Source organism: Schistocerca americana, chromosome 3 (genome assembly GCF_021461395.2).
Source record: "Schistocerca americana isolate TAMUIC-IGC-003095 chromosome 3, iqSchAmer2.1, whole genome shotgun sequence".
Lineage (NCBI taxonomy): Eukaryota > Metazoa > Arthropoda > Insecta > Orthoptera > Acrididae > Schistocerca > Schistocerca americana.
Window position 1 is genome coordinate 409545079 of NC_060121.1, and position 12004 is coordinate 409557082.

The 12004-nt window shown below is 43.8% G+C and overlaps 1 protein-coding gene across 1 annotated transcript in view; it reads left to right on the plus strand.

Annotated features, from left to right (window-relative positions):
* Window positions 1-303: 303 nt before the first annotated feature.
* The window catches only part of LOC124606121, an 81663-nt gene continuing 69962 nt past the window's right edge, over window positions 304-12004 (plus strand). Inside the window, exon 1 of the mRNA XM_047138085.1 lies at window positions 304-589. Within this exon, the coding sequence (XP_046994041.1) occupies window positions 304-589 (286 nt within the window). The remainder of the gene's footprint in view (window positions 590-12004) is intronic.

A 12004-nucleotide genomic window follows, 5' to 3' on the forward strand; every position in this document is an offset into this window, starting at 1 on the left:
CATTTCGAGAAGCAGTTGGCTGGCTTATGTATTTAGCCGTTGGTACAAGGCCTGATATAGCATTTGCAGTGAGCTATGTGTCAAAATTTTTACAGAATCCTTGAGAGAATCACAGGTCTGTGGTAGAATGAATCCTAAAGTACAGAAAAGGTTCAGTGTCATTGGGTATAAAATATGATGCTAGCCATGCAAACAGAAGACCGGAGATATAGTCAGTGGAGTGGCTGCAAGATTTTGTGGAGGAGCAGTTACCTGGGCTAGTAGGTGGCAACATTGCATATCACTGTCAACAACAGTCAGAGTATGTGGCTGCCAGTGAAGGGGCAAGAGAAGGAATATGGCTCTAAGCTCTATGAAGAAATTTCACCACTGGAGAGTGTTCCTGTTCTTCTTGTTGACAATGCAAGTGCTATTAAACTGGCCAAAAATCCTGAATTTCACAAAAGGTCTAAGCATATTGATGTTCGCATGCACTACATCCCTGAGAAGATTCAAGAAGGCCAGCTAGACATTGAGCATGTACCAGGCAATCAGCAAGCTGCAGATAATCTCACCAAACCATTGCCAAATGTCCAGCTTAAATACGAAGGTAATCCCAAAAGTAAGATCTCCTATTTTTTATAAGTACATAGACCTGTTTATTTCTACAATGGTTTACATCAGCTTGCAGCTTGAACATTTAGCTTTTTTTCGACATAATCACCATTTATATCGATGCATTTTTGTAGACTTTGTGGCAGTTTTTGTATGACCATGTCATACCAGCTCGCCGCCATGCTGCTCAGAAAGTTATGAACCTCTTCTTTCACCCCAGCGTTGGAGCTGAATCGCTTTCCGGCCAAATGTTCTTTTAACCTAGGGAACAGGTGATAGTCACTGGGCGCCAAATCAGGACTATAGGGTGGGTGGGTGATTATGTTCCACTGAAACTGTCGCAGGAGAGCAACGGTTTGCCGAGCAATGTGTGGGCGAGCGTTGTCATGGAGAATGTGTACGGCCTTGCTCAACATTCCTCTTCTCTGGTTCTGAACTGCCCGTTTGAGTTTTTTCAGAGTCTCACAATACCTGTCATCGTTAATTGTGGTCCCAGCGATTCAGTGGTTTTTCAAACGTATTATTGACAATATGTGTGAAGTTTTCATACAGACTTACACACGCTTCCTCTCTAGCTGACCGATGTGTTTTGATAAACTTTTTACCATTTTGCTTCTTGATTTCGTGAAAGAAAGAAGTTTATCCCAGTGCTTTGTAGAAGCATAGAAAAAATCATAATTATTTAAAGTTAGTATGGCCATTGAAATGTTTTTTATTTGCAGTGTTACATTTACACGATCATGTTTTGGGCTTTACAATGCTATTATCAAGTGTTTTAATGTTATACAGTGCCTAAGATGGCATGCTGTTATATTTAAAATACACTATTAGACACATTGTCTAAGGGTCAATATTTCTGATAAAAGCCTACTGCCTTGTTTTATCACTGAGTACACCATCTTTACTGAATTACAGTTAGCTAAGTATCAAGTGTTTTTTGAAAAACAATTTGATACTTAGCCAACCGTAATTCAGTCAAGATGGTATGCATGCCTGCAAACCAGTGTAGATTCCTCACATATTGCTTGCGTTGTCGTATGACTGGCCTCTACAGTCAGTAATATCAATGAAGTTTGTAGACAGAACTTTTAGTACGGCCTCATCTAAGTTTTCGGACTTGTGTCCTGGGTTTGGTAAAAACAGAAGGGAACGTTCAACAGGTTCACCATTCTAGTTCACATATCATAAGATGAATGATAATTGATCAATATATGAAATGTCCACAGTAGAATAGAGAAATATTTGGTCTGTTTTATTTCACTTATGATAATCCTTTTTATTCGTTCAGAAAGAAGCTCTATTATTTCATCACACATTGTTGAAGAGAGATAACTTGTATGTCCCTGCCCTGGATTTCCATATCGTTCAATGTGCTCTGCGAGGAAAGGATCTAACTCGGCTATAAAATAAAGAGGTATCATAAGTTGAGCATTACGTAATGAATGGAATCTTTGTCCACGTAGGTTAGGCCGCCACGACTTGTTAGCTTCTTCACTACTGCAAACACCCTTTTCAACACACTGCGCCATTACATTTTTTATGTCTCAACACATGACTGGAGATGATTATCTATTGTTCCAAGTGACTGTTTTCTTGTTAAGAGTGATAACTCAGAATTTTTGTGTGCAAGTGAATTCTCAAGCTGAAATAAAATATTACAAATATTTTTCCAATCTGCAATATCATTAGTAGCCATCGCGGGCTTACTTCCGAGCAATTTACATGGTGCACAAAACACACCACCGGTGCTACAGGAGTATACAAGAAAATCACGCAAAGTTGATTCAACATTTAAAAGTTTACGTTAAAATATATTTTTGTTCAAATATCTGGTTTTATCGCCTATTGATCATCTTGAATTATAAAAATCACTGTTCAATTTTAATACGTTGTAAGAGAATGTGCCGGCCGGGGGGACGAGCCGCTAGAGCATCTTCTTCAGGGTGCACCCTCTTCCCCTGGTTAGTCGGAGTTCTTGCAGGATACCGCTGCATTGCCTCCATGTCTTCTCTTCGACGATTTGTAGATGTTCTTCGGGGGGACGAGCTGTTCTAGGCGCTACAGTCTGGAACAGAGCTTCTTCAGGGTGCACCCTCTTCCCCTGGTTAGTCGGAGTTCTTGCAGGATACCGCTGCATTGCCTCCATGTGTTCTCTTCGACGATTTGTAGATGTTCTTCGGGGGGACGAGCTGTTCTCGGCGCTACAGTCTGGAACTGCGCGACCGCTACGGTCGCAGGTTCGAATCCTGCCTCGGGCATGGATGTGTGTGACGTCCTTAGGTTGGTTAGGTTCAAGTAGGCCTAGTTCTAAGTTCTAGAGGACTGATGACCTCAGAAGTGCTCAGAGCCATTTGAACCATTTGTAAGAGAATGTCGATTGTTGATTCATTGACTCACCATTCTGCAGGATCACCACTAACGAGGTTATTTCTTTTTGTAATGTCTTGACTCGACACTTATTTATTCGTGAAATTCGAAATCATGAACAATTTGCTTCTATTCATTTTCAACTTTTGTTTTGTCTGTATTTAATTCTTTTACAACAGCTGCAGTGCCAGAAGTATCATCCGTACTACTTTTAGTCGAACGAGCAACATTTCTTGCGAAAAATTTACCTACTCTACCAAGCGTTTTTAGAACACTGGCTTCTCGTTCTCGCCTTTCCTTCAATAATTTCCGAAATGCCGCCCCAGTTACTTTTGCACGTTTCCTGTTTTCACTGTTATTCATGTTAAGGCCCTTACAAAATTGTCAACCAACAGTCAAAACAAAAGAAAAAAAATTGTATAAGGAAAGAAAGAAAGACTGTATCCAATTCCAATCGTACTACACCGCACATGGGCACAAAGCTTTTTACGTTAAACACGGCACACGAGCACAAAGATTTTTCCTTTAGACACGGAGCGATGAGCTCACCGGCTCGGTTTACTTGACGTAACTGTGCTCGAGTGTGCTGTGAAAAAAAAAAAGACAATGCAGAATAATTTAATATCATTGTCGGCTGTTTCTCTGTTGTCAGTGAACAGTAGAAGCACACATGCCGGCTGGAATTCGTCTCGTAAAGAAAACGGGACAGTCCCTATTTTGGCTTCTGTTTCTCGCTTAGCCGGCGCGCTGATATGATCTGAATATTCTTGACACTGTCTTTCTAATTTAAAAAGCAAATAATTATTGCAATTTCTTGCTCTGAGGTGTGCTGGAACGACTTATTTTTATAACATTTAGTGGTTTATGTGGGCAGAGAAGACAGACTAGAAAGTTTAAGTAGTCTTGTTGGCAGTTGATGTACTGTGTTATCTTTTGTGTGAACACTGCAGTTAAGTCTGCACGCAAATACACCTTTTGTTCCATCATAAAAATAATCTTTCCTCGAAGGAAAAAGTTTAGTTAAGTAGTTTAAAATACATAATTTGCAATGCCATCTACTATTCGATTGCACAGAGTCGGAACTTTGATATCGTGCAGGCTGCAGCACAATAAATGGGACAAACGAAAGTTGGTTCCTTCTTTTTTCGCCAAAAAAAAGCACTTAAGTAAACAAATAAATAAAATTTTTAAATTGTTCTTTTCGTATAAACATGTGTTTAAAAATGTAAAACAGTCCAAGTATCAACATATAGTCACCAAGTAAACGACGTATATTTCCAAGCTTGTATTGTCGAATTTTAATCATAAGGCTTATTTAAACTAGCAAGTTCTTTAACAATATTAAAAAATTTTGTCGTTTGTAAGCGCAGTTATTTTAAAGCGTAAAAGGTTAAAATGAGTACAAAGCAAAAAATGCCGCCCTCCTGAAGGTGCCGTCCCTAGGCCCGTGCCTAATGGGCCTATATGTAAATCCGCCACTGATTAACACACTGGGAAAAGCTCTGATAAATATAAGGGGGTTGTTTTCTTACCCTCAGTTGAAACACTCTTTAATTGCCCATGACGGAGCAGACCCTCGTCCTTTAATAGACAGGCAAACATGCAGTATTGTCTGTTGCTGCCGTGGCATTGTTTGGATCTACTCTGGAGACGTTTGCACAACTGGTGTTGACATTGGCAGGGCCTGGTGCATTATGTAATTCCTTTCTTCTCCGTCTGAAGGGCCGGCAGCAAATGGCTGATAAGTATTACAGCTGTCTATGTTGCCCAACTGCACCTGACGTCACGTTATTTTCATCTCTCTTGTGACACGCGCAACGTAAATTAGACTTTTCTGCAACTTCTCTTTCGTTCCCTTTAAGCCGAACTCAGTCTCAGCAATCAATTCGTTTTTCCTTCCGTTTACTACCTCTTCAACCGCTTCGGCAGAGGTCTTATGCTCTGGCACGGCCTTCTACGCAAGGGTCGTACCCCTATCTAGCATTCCCTCATCGGTTTTGTCCTTTAATTTCTTTATTTCTTTTTCAATTTTTTCTTGTTCTTTGCCAGCCGCGGTGGCCGAGCGATTCTAGGCGTTTCAGTCCGGAACCGCGCGACTGCTACGGTCGCAGGTTCGAATCCTGCCTCGGGCATGGATGTGTGTGATGTCCTTAGGTTAGTTAGGTTTAAGTAGTTCTAAGTTCTAGGGGACTGATGACCTCAGATGTTAAGTCCCACAGTGCTCAGAGCCATTTTCTTGTGCTTTCTTCATGACGTTAGTGTCTATATCTAAATTACTCAATTTTACCGACAGTTCCTGCACTTCTTCCGCCAAATCTTTACATAGAGATTGTAACCCATTAACAATATCCGTCATAGTTTTTAAATTGCTGCAAATTCCCGACTGGGTCTCTTGCGTCTGAGTATGCACCTCACTTACGATCTTTAGTTTACCTGCCAATTCCTCTTGGGCATCATCTGTAGATGACACTTTTGATCTGGGCTGTTGATCTCCTGAGGGAAAAAATGTTCAAATGTGTGTGAAATCTTATGGGACTTAACTGCTAAGGTCATCAGTCCCTACGCTTACACACTACTTAACCTATATTACCCTAAGGACAAACACACACACACATGCCCGAGGGAGGACTCGAACCTCCGCCGGGACCAGCCGCACAGTCCATGACTGCAGCGCCTTAGACCGCTCGGCTAAACCCTGAGGCCAATCAGTGAATAATTCCTTCTTTAATTTCTTCCCCATATCTGCAAGTTTGCATGTTAAATCAGTGGAAAGGTTAGTGCATATATTTTGACCTAAATTTCCGAATCTCTGCGGTAGGTCATTCTTAAAACCATAAAATGTTTGCTTTTCTTCATTTTTAAAATCACGAAATTTTTCATCAAGTTTTTCGGTTTGTTGAGTAGAAAAAATATTAAATAAATTCATCAGGTCAGTGAGGCCTTTATACATGTTGAGCATTCAATGCATTGACGACACATTAGCATCTTGTGTCCTTGCCGTGTCTTGTTCCCTCACATTTGAAACAATTTCTCTTGACATGAGAAACTGAAGTTTACTGATTCCGCACTAGTACCTCTTTCACTGGCTTTATGAAAGAAAATGCTTCTCGGTGAGATTTGGGAATTACTCTTGTCTACCGTGGAATTTGTTTAATATTCCCGCCTGGGGAAGAAGACGCATCTCTTGGGTCAGAAACTTAGAAGCTGGTTCGTGGTTTGATGATGTGAATTTCTGCGGACAGCGGCAGATAACGAAAGAATTAGCTTTTGGACCGCCAGCGTAAGGTAAGGGACGGCTGGCTGAAGCAGAACACATCACGGACGGCGAACACGACCCTCTGCGCGATTTCGTGGCCGTTCTTCACGAACAGCTGACAAATATGGCTTTGTGAATGATAGTATGACAGCGTGGTTGCAGGGCGACCTCCTTCGGCCTGTTGTTTCCCGCGGCCGTGAGGTTTTTTGTCGCAGAGCGACCTATAAGCTGAGGCCTCCACGCTCTACGCCGCTGGCCACGTTTCCCCTAGTTCGGCAGCGCCGTCTTTTGTTGCTTCTGTCGAGCTATTAATCGCCAATCACATTGAAACTATCTCCACATAGGGTCAGCGTGACACTCGCACTCTGACGTACTGGAAAGGCAAATGAATGCACAGCTAGTTCTCCACTGTGTTTATTGTCACTCGTGTCCACTGAACAGACATAAATATAGTTATGAGATTAGATATTTTTCTAAATCACTTTCTCAAACACACTGACGGAAAAAATCGCGTTACCAAGAAGGAGTTGTGCGACCAAACGAAAGTTTACAGGTGTCTTTGTACATCTGGAAAAAAAAAAGGTTCAAATGGCTCTGAGCACTATGGGACTTAACTTCTGAGGTCATCAGTCCCCTAGAACTTAAAACTACTTAAACCTAACTAACCTAAGGACATCACACACATCCATGCTCGAGGCAGGATTCGAACCTGCGACCGTAGCGGTCGCGCGGTTCCAGACTGTAGCGCCTAGAACCGCTCGGTCATCTCGGCCGGCTACATCTGGAAGATGATGTCTTTTCAAATTTCGCGCCAGTCGCACAGTTGTTCGTCCACTGCTTGAATACTGCTCAGCAGTGTGGGATCCGTACCAGATAGAGTTGATAGATGAGATAGAGAAGATCCAACGGAGAGCAGCGCGCTACGTTACAGGATCATTTAGTAATCGCGAAAGCGTTACGGAGATGATAAACTCCAGTGGAAGACGCTGCAGGAGAGACGCTCAGTAGCTCGGTACGGGCTTTTGTTGAAGTTTCAAGAACATACCTTCACCGAGGAGTCAAGCAGTATATTGCTCCCTCCTACGTATATCTTGCGAAGAGACCATGAGGATAAAATCAGAGAGATTAGAGCCCACACAGAGGCATACCGACAATCCTTCTTTCCACGAACAATACGAGACTAATATAGAAGGGAGAACCGATTGAGGTACTCAAGGTACCCTCCGCCACACACGTGGCTTGCGGAGTATGGATGTAGATGAGGATGTAGAAGACGTTCAAGACACCATTATCAGCACCTCACTGAGTTTGAACGAGGTCGAGTAATAGGGCTACGAAAAGCTGGATGTTCCTTTGCAATATTGCAGAAAGACTTGGCAGGAATGGGGCCAATGACCGCTGGCAGCGATGATCACGAGACTGTACGGTCGCAGGAAGACCGGGCTGCAGACGGCCACGTGGCAATACAGAGAGGGAAGACCATTGTGTTCGGAGTTTAGCTCTGGCGCATCTTACTGCATCTGCAGTAGCAATTTCAGCAGCAGCTGGCATCACAATGACACAACGAAATGTTACAAATCGGTTACAGTAGAGCGTCGATTATCCGAAGTAATTGGGGACATGGGTGTTCGGAAAACTGGTTTGTTCGGATAATCGAACTGTACATGTTTATTTGCCAAAAAGAAGTACTGTACAGTAAATTTATTCATAAAAACAGGCATCTCTTTTAGTATTACAAAGTAACATACAAAGGCAACTTGTCCCTCGTAGAAAGGACAACACGTTTACGTTTAAGCATTTTGTATCTTCAAGTTCACTTCTTCAGGCAGCAGCACACAAGTGGTCGTAACAGAGAACAGAAGGTGACCGTTTGCACCGTGAGAAGCTCTTCTTGGGGGCGCCCAATCCTTCAAACTGCGCGGAGAGGCACGCCTCAACTCTAAGCTGGCGCAGCTGTTGCTGTGAACAGCTTTGATACTGCCGCTACTTCTACTGCCAGTGCCAAGCCGACAGAGGTGTGCTGATTGTTGAAACACAGCGACTGGCGGCTTGGCCGGTCAGCAGCGCCTTGTGAAGGCCCCATTAGAAGCAATGTTCCGCCAGCGGTGGCCCAGTGCGGCGAATACTGTGGGAAACTTGGTTAGGAAGTGAGGGGGATGATGGACGGTAGGGTGGGAGAGTAACAGGTGCGAGCGAGTACACAGTTCGGTTAAGCGGTAGTTCGGTTGACCGACGTTCGGATAATCGACGCCCTACTGCATTTTAAGGACAGCTGCGAGCCAGTGCGACTGCAGTGGTGTCAAACTACAGCTCACTGGCTGGAGGTCTGTTGTGTTGTGTGATGAAAGCCGGCTCTGCCTCGGTGCCAGTGATGGCCGTGTGCTGATCCAGTTGAGGGACTGCAGCCAACTTCTCTACATGCTAGACATACTGGACCTACACCTGGAGCTGTGACCTGGGGTGCGCTTTCATACGACAGCAGGAGCACTTTCTTGGTTATCCCACGCACCCCGACAGTAAATTTGTTTGTCAATCTGGCGATTCGACCTGTTGTGCTGCCATTCCTGAACAGCATTACGGTCATCGCTCGGCACATACCGCTGTTGTAACCCAACATGCTCTACAAAGTACCAACATTTTGCCTTGGCTTGTTTGAGCACTAGGTCTATCTTCAGTTGAGTACATATGAGACATCTTCGGACGACAACTCCAGCGCCATCCACAAACAGCATTAAGCGCACCTGGCTGACCGACCAAGTGCCACAGGCGTGGAACTTCAGCCCAGAAACTAACATTCGGCACCCGTACAACACAGTCGAAACAAGTTTGCATACTTGCATTCAACATTCTGACGGTTACACCGGTTATTAATGCACCAGCGTTTCACATTTCAATGGCTTATCCAGCATTTACGTTGACCTGTGGTCTTGCAATGTTAATCACTTAAATGGATTCCAGAAATTTAGTTATCTACATGACTTATTTTTTGGTGTTGTGATTTTTTTTTCGCCAGCGTGCTTTGACGTCGTCCACTGCGTCTTTCTATCTTCTGTAACTCTTTTTATCTCTGAATAACCCACTGCGCCTCACGATTTGTTATATATTTTATAGTCTTAGTGTACCCCCGTAATTTGTCCCATCTACTACTCCTTCCAGTATCAAGTTATTTCTGGATGCAGAATTATTAAGATCTTTGGGAGAGTCAGCTATGACTAAACTGTTCCATGTGGTATGTAAGGTATGTGAGACAGACGAAATATCCTCAGACATAAAGAAGAACGTAATAATTCCTAATCAAAAGAAGGGACTTCTGACATGTTTGAATATTACCAGACCATCAGTTCAATCGATCGTGGAGAAATTCTGTTTGGGTTCCAGAAAAATGTAGAGACACGCGAAGGGATACTGACAGTACGATTTAAAAAAGACTCATCATAGAAATTTTGCATCACCGTACCATTTCTAAAATCTCCACAGTAAACGAAGGTGCTTTCTTAATCTATTATACACTACTGGCGATTCAAATTACTACACCACGAAGATAATGTGCTACAGACGCGAAATTTAACCGACAGGAAGAAGATGCTGTGATATGGAAATGATTAGCTTTTCAGGGCATTCACACAAGGTTGGCGCCGGTGGCGACACCTACAACGTGCTGACATGAGGAAAGTTTCCAACCGATTTCTCATACACAAACAGCAGATGACCGGCGTTGCCTGGTGAAACGTTGTTGTGATGCCTCGTGTAAGGTTCAAATGGCTCTGAGCACTATGGGACTTAACATCTATGGTCATCAGTCCCCTAGAACTTAGAACTACTTAAACCTAACTAACCTAAGGACATCACACAACACCCAGTCATCACGAGGCAGAGAACATCCCTGACCCCGCCGGGAATCGAACCCGGGCGCGGGAAGCGAGAACGCTACCGCACGACCACAAGCTGCGGACCCTCGTGTAAGGAGCAGAAATGCGTACCATCACGTATCCGACTTTGATAAAGGTCGGATTGTAGTCTATCGCGATTGCGGTTTACCATATCGCGACATTGCTGCTCGCGTTGGTCGAGATCCAACGACTGTTAGCAGAATATGGAATCGGTGGGTTCAGGAGGGTAATACGGAACGCCGTGCTGGATCCCAACGGCCTCGCATCACTAGCAGGCGAGATGACAGGCATCTTATCCGCATGGCTGTAACGAATCGTGCAGCCACGTCTCGATCCCTGAGTCAACAGATGGGGACGTTTGCAAGACAACAATCATCTGCACGAACAGTTCGACGACGTTTGCACCAGCACGGATTATCAGCTCGGAGACCTTGGCTGCGGTTACCGTTGATGCTGCATCACAGACAGGAGCGCCTGCGATGGTGTACTCGACGACGAACCTGGGTGCACGAATGGCAAAACGTCTTTTTTCGGATGAATCCAGGTTCTGTTTACAGCATCATGATGGTCGCATCCGTGTTTGGCGACATCGCGGTGAACACACATTGGAAGCGTGTATTCGTCATCACCATACTGGCATATTGCCCGGCGTGATGGTATGGGGTGCCATTGGTTACACGTCTCGGTCACCTCTTGTTCGTATTGACGGCACTTTGAACGGTGGACGTTACATTTCGGATGTGTTGCGACCCGTGGCTCTACCCTTCATTCGATACCTGCGAAACCCTACAACTCAGCAGGATATTGCAGGTCCTGTACGGGCCTTTCTGGACACAAAAAATGTTCGACTGCTGCCATGGCCAGCACATTCTCCAGATCTCTCACCAATTGAAAACGTCTGGTCAATGGTGGCCGAGGAACTGGATCGTCACAATACACCAGTCACTACTCTTGATGAACTGTGGTATCGTGCTGAAGCTGCATGGGCAGCTGTACCTGTACATGCCATCCGAGCTCTGTTTGACTCAATGCCCAGGCGTATCAAGGCCGTTATTACGGCCAGAGGTGGTTGTTCTGGGTACTGATTTCTCAGGATCTATGCACCCAAATTGCGTGAAAGTGTAATCACATGTCAGTTCTAGTATAATATATTTGTCCAACGAATACCCATTTATCATCTGCATTTCTTCTTGGTGTCGCAATTTTAATGGCCAGTAGTGTATTGCCAACTACAATAGCGAGAAAATTATCGAAACTGTTAAGTCTGAAAGCTACGTTGCAAAGAATTTTTTTAGGAGATCAATAAGAACCAGCTGTAGTTCCTGGGAGGGATGGTAGGGGGGGGGGGGGGGGCAGGACCATATACCACCCTCCCACTTGGATTCGCCTCTGGACTTACACTCACTGAAATTATGAAGGTAACAGGTATAAAATACAGGAAGCGAAAGGCTAATACAGCTTGTAGAGAAATCAGACTACAGTTAAGAGTCGTAGAACATGAAAGGGCAACAGTAGTTGCTTCTGATGTTATTCAGTCTGTACACTGAGCTTGCAGTAAAGGTTACCAAGGAGAAATTTGGGAAGGAAATTAAATTTCAGGAAGAAGAAGTAATCGCTTTGAGGTTCTCCCAAGACACTGTAATTCTGTTAGAGACGGCAAACGACTTAGATCAGTTGAACGGAATGAAAATAGTCTTGAAAAGTGGTTATAAGATGAATGTGAATGAAATTAAGGGCAATGAAATGTAGCACAATTAAATGAGGCTATGCTCAGGGTCTTAGATTAGGAAATGTGATACTGAAAGTAAATAGTTTTGCTGTTTGAGCAGCAAAATGACTGAAGATGTCCGAAGGACAGAGGATATTAAATACAGATTGCCAACAGCAAGAAAAGCAT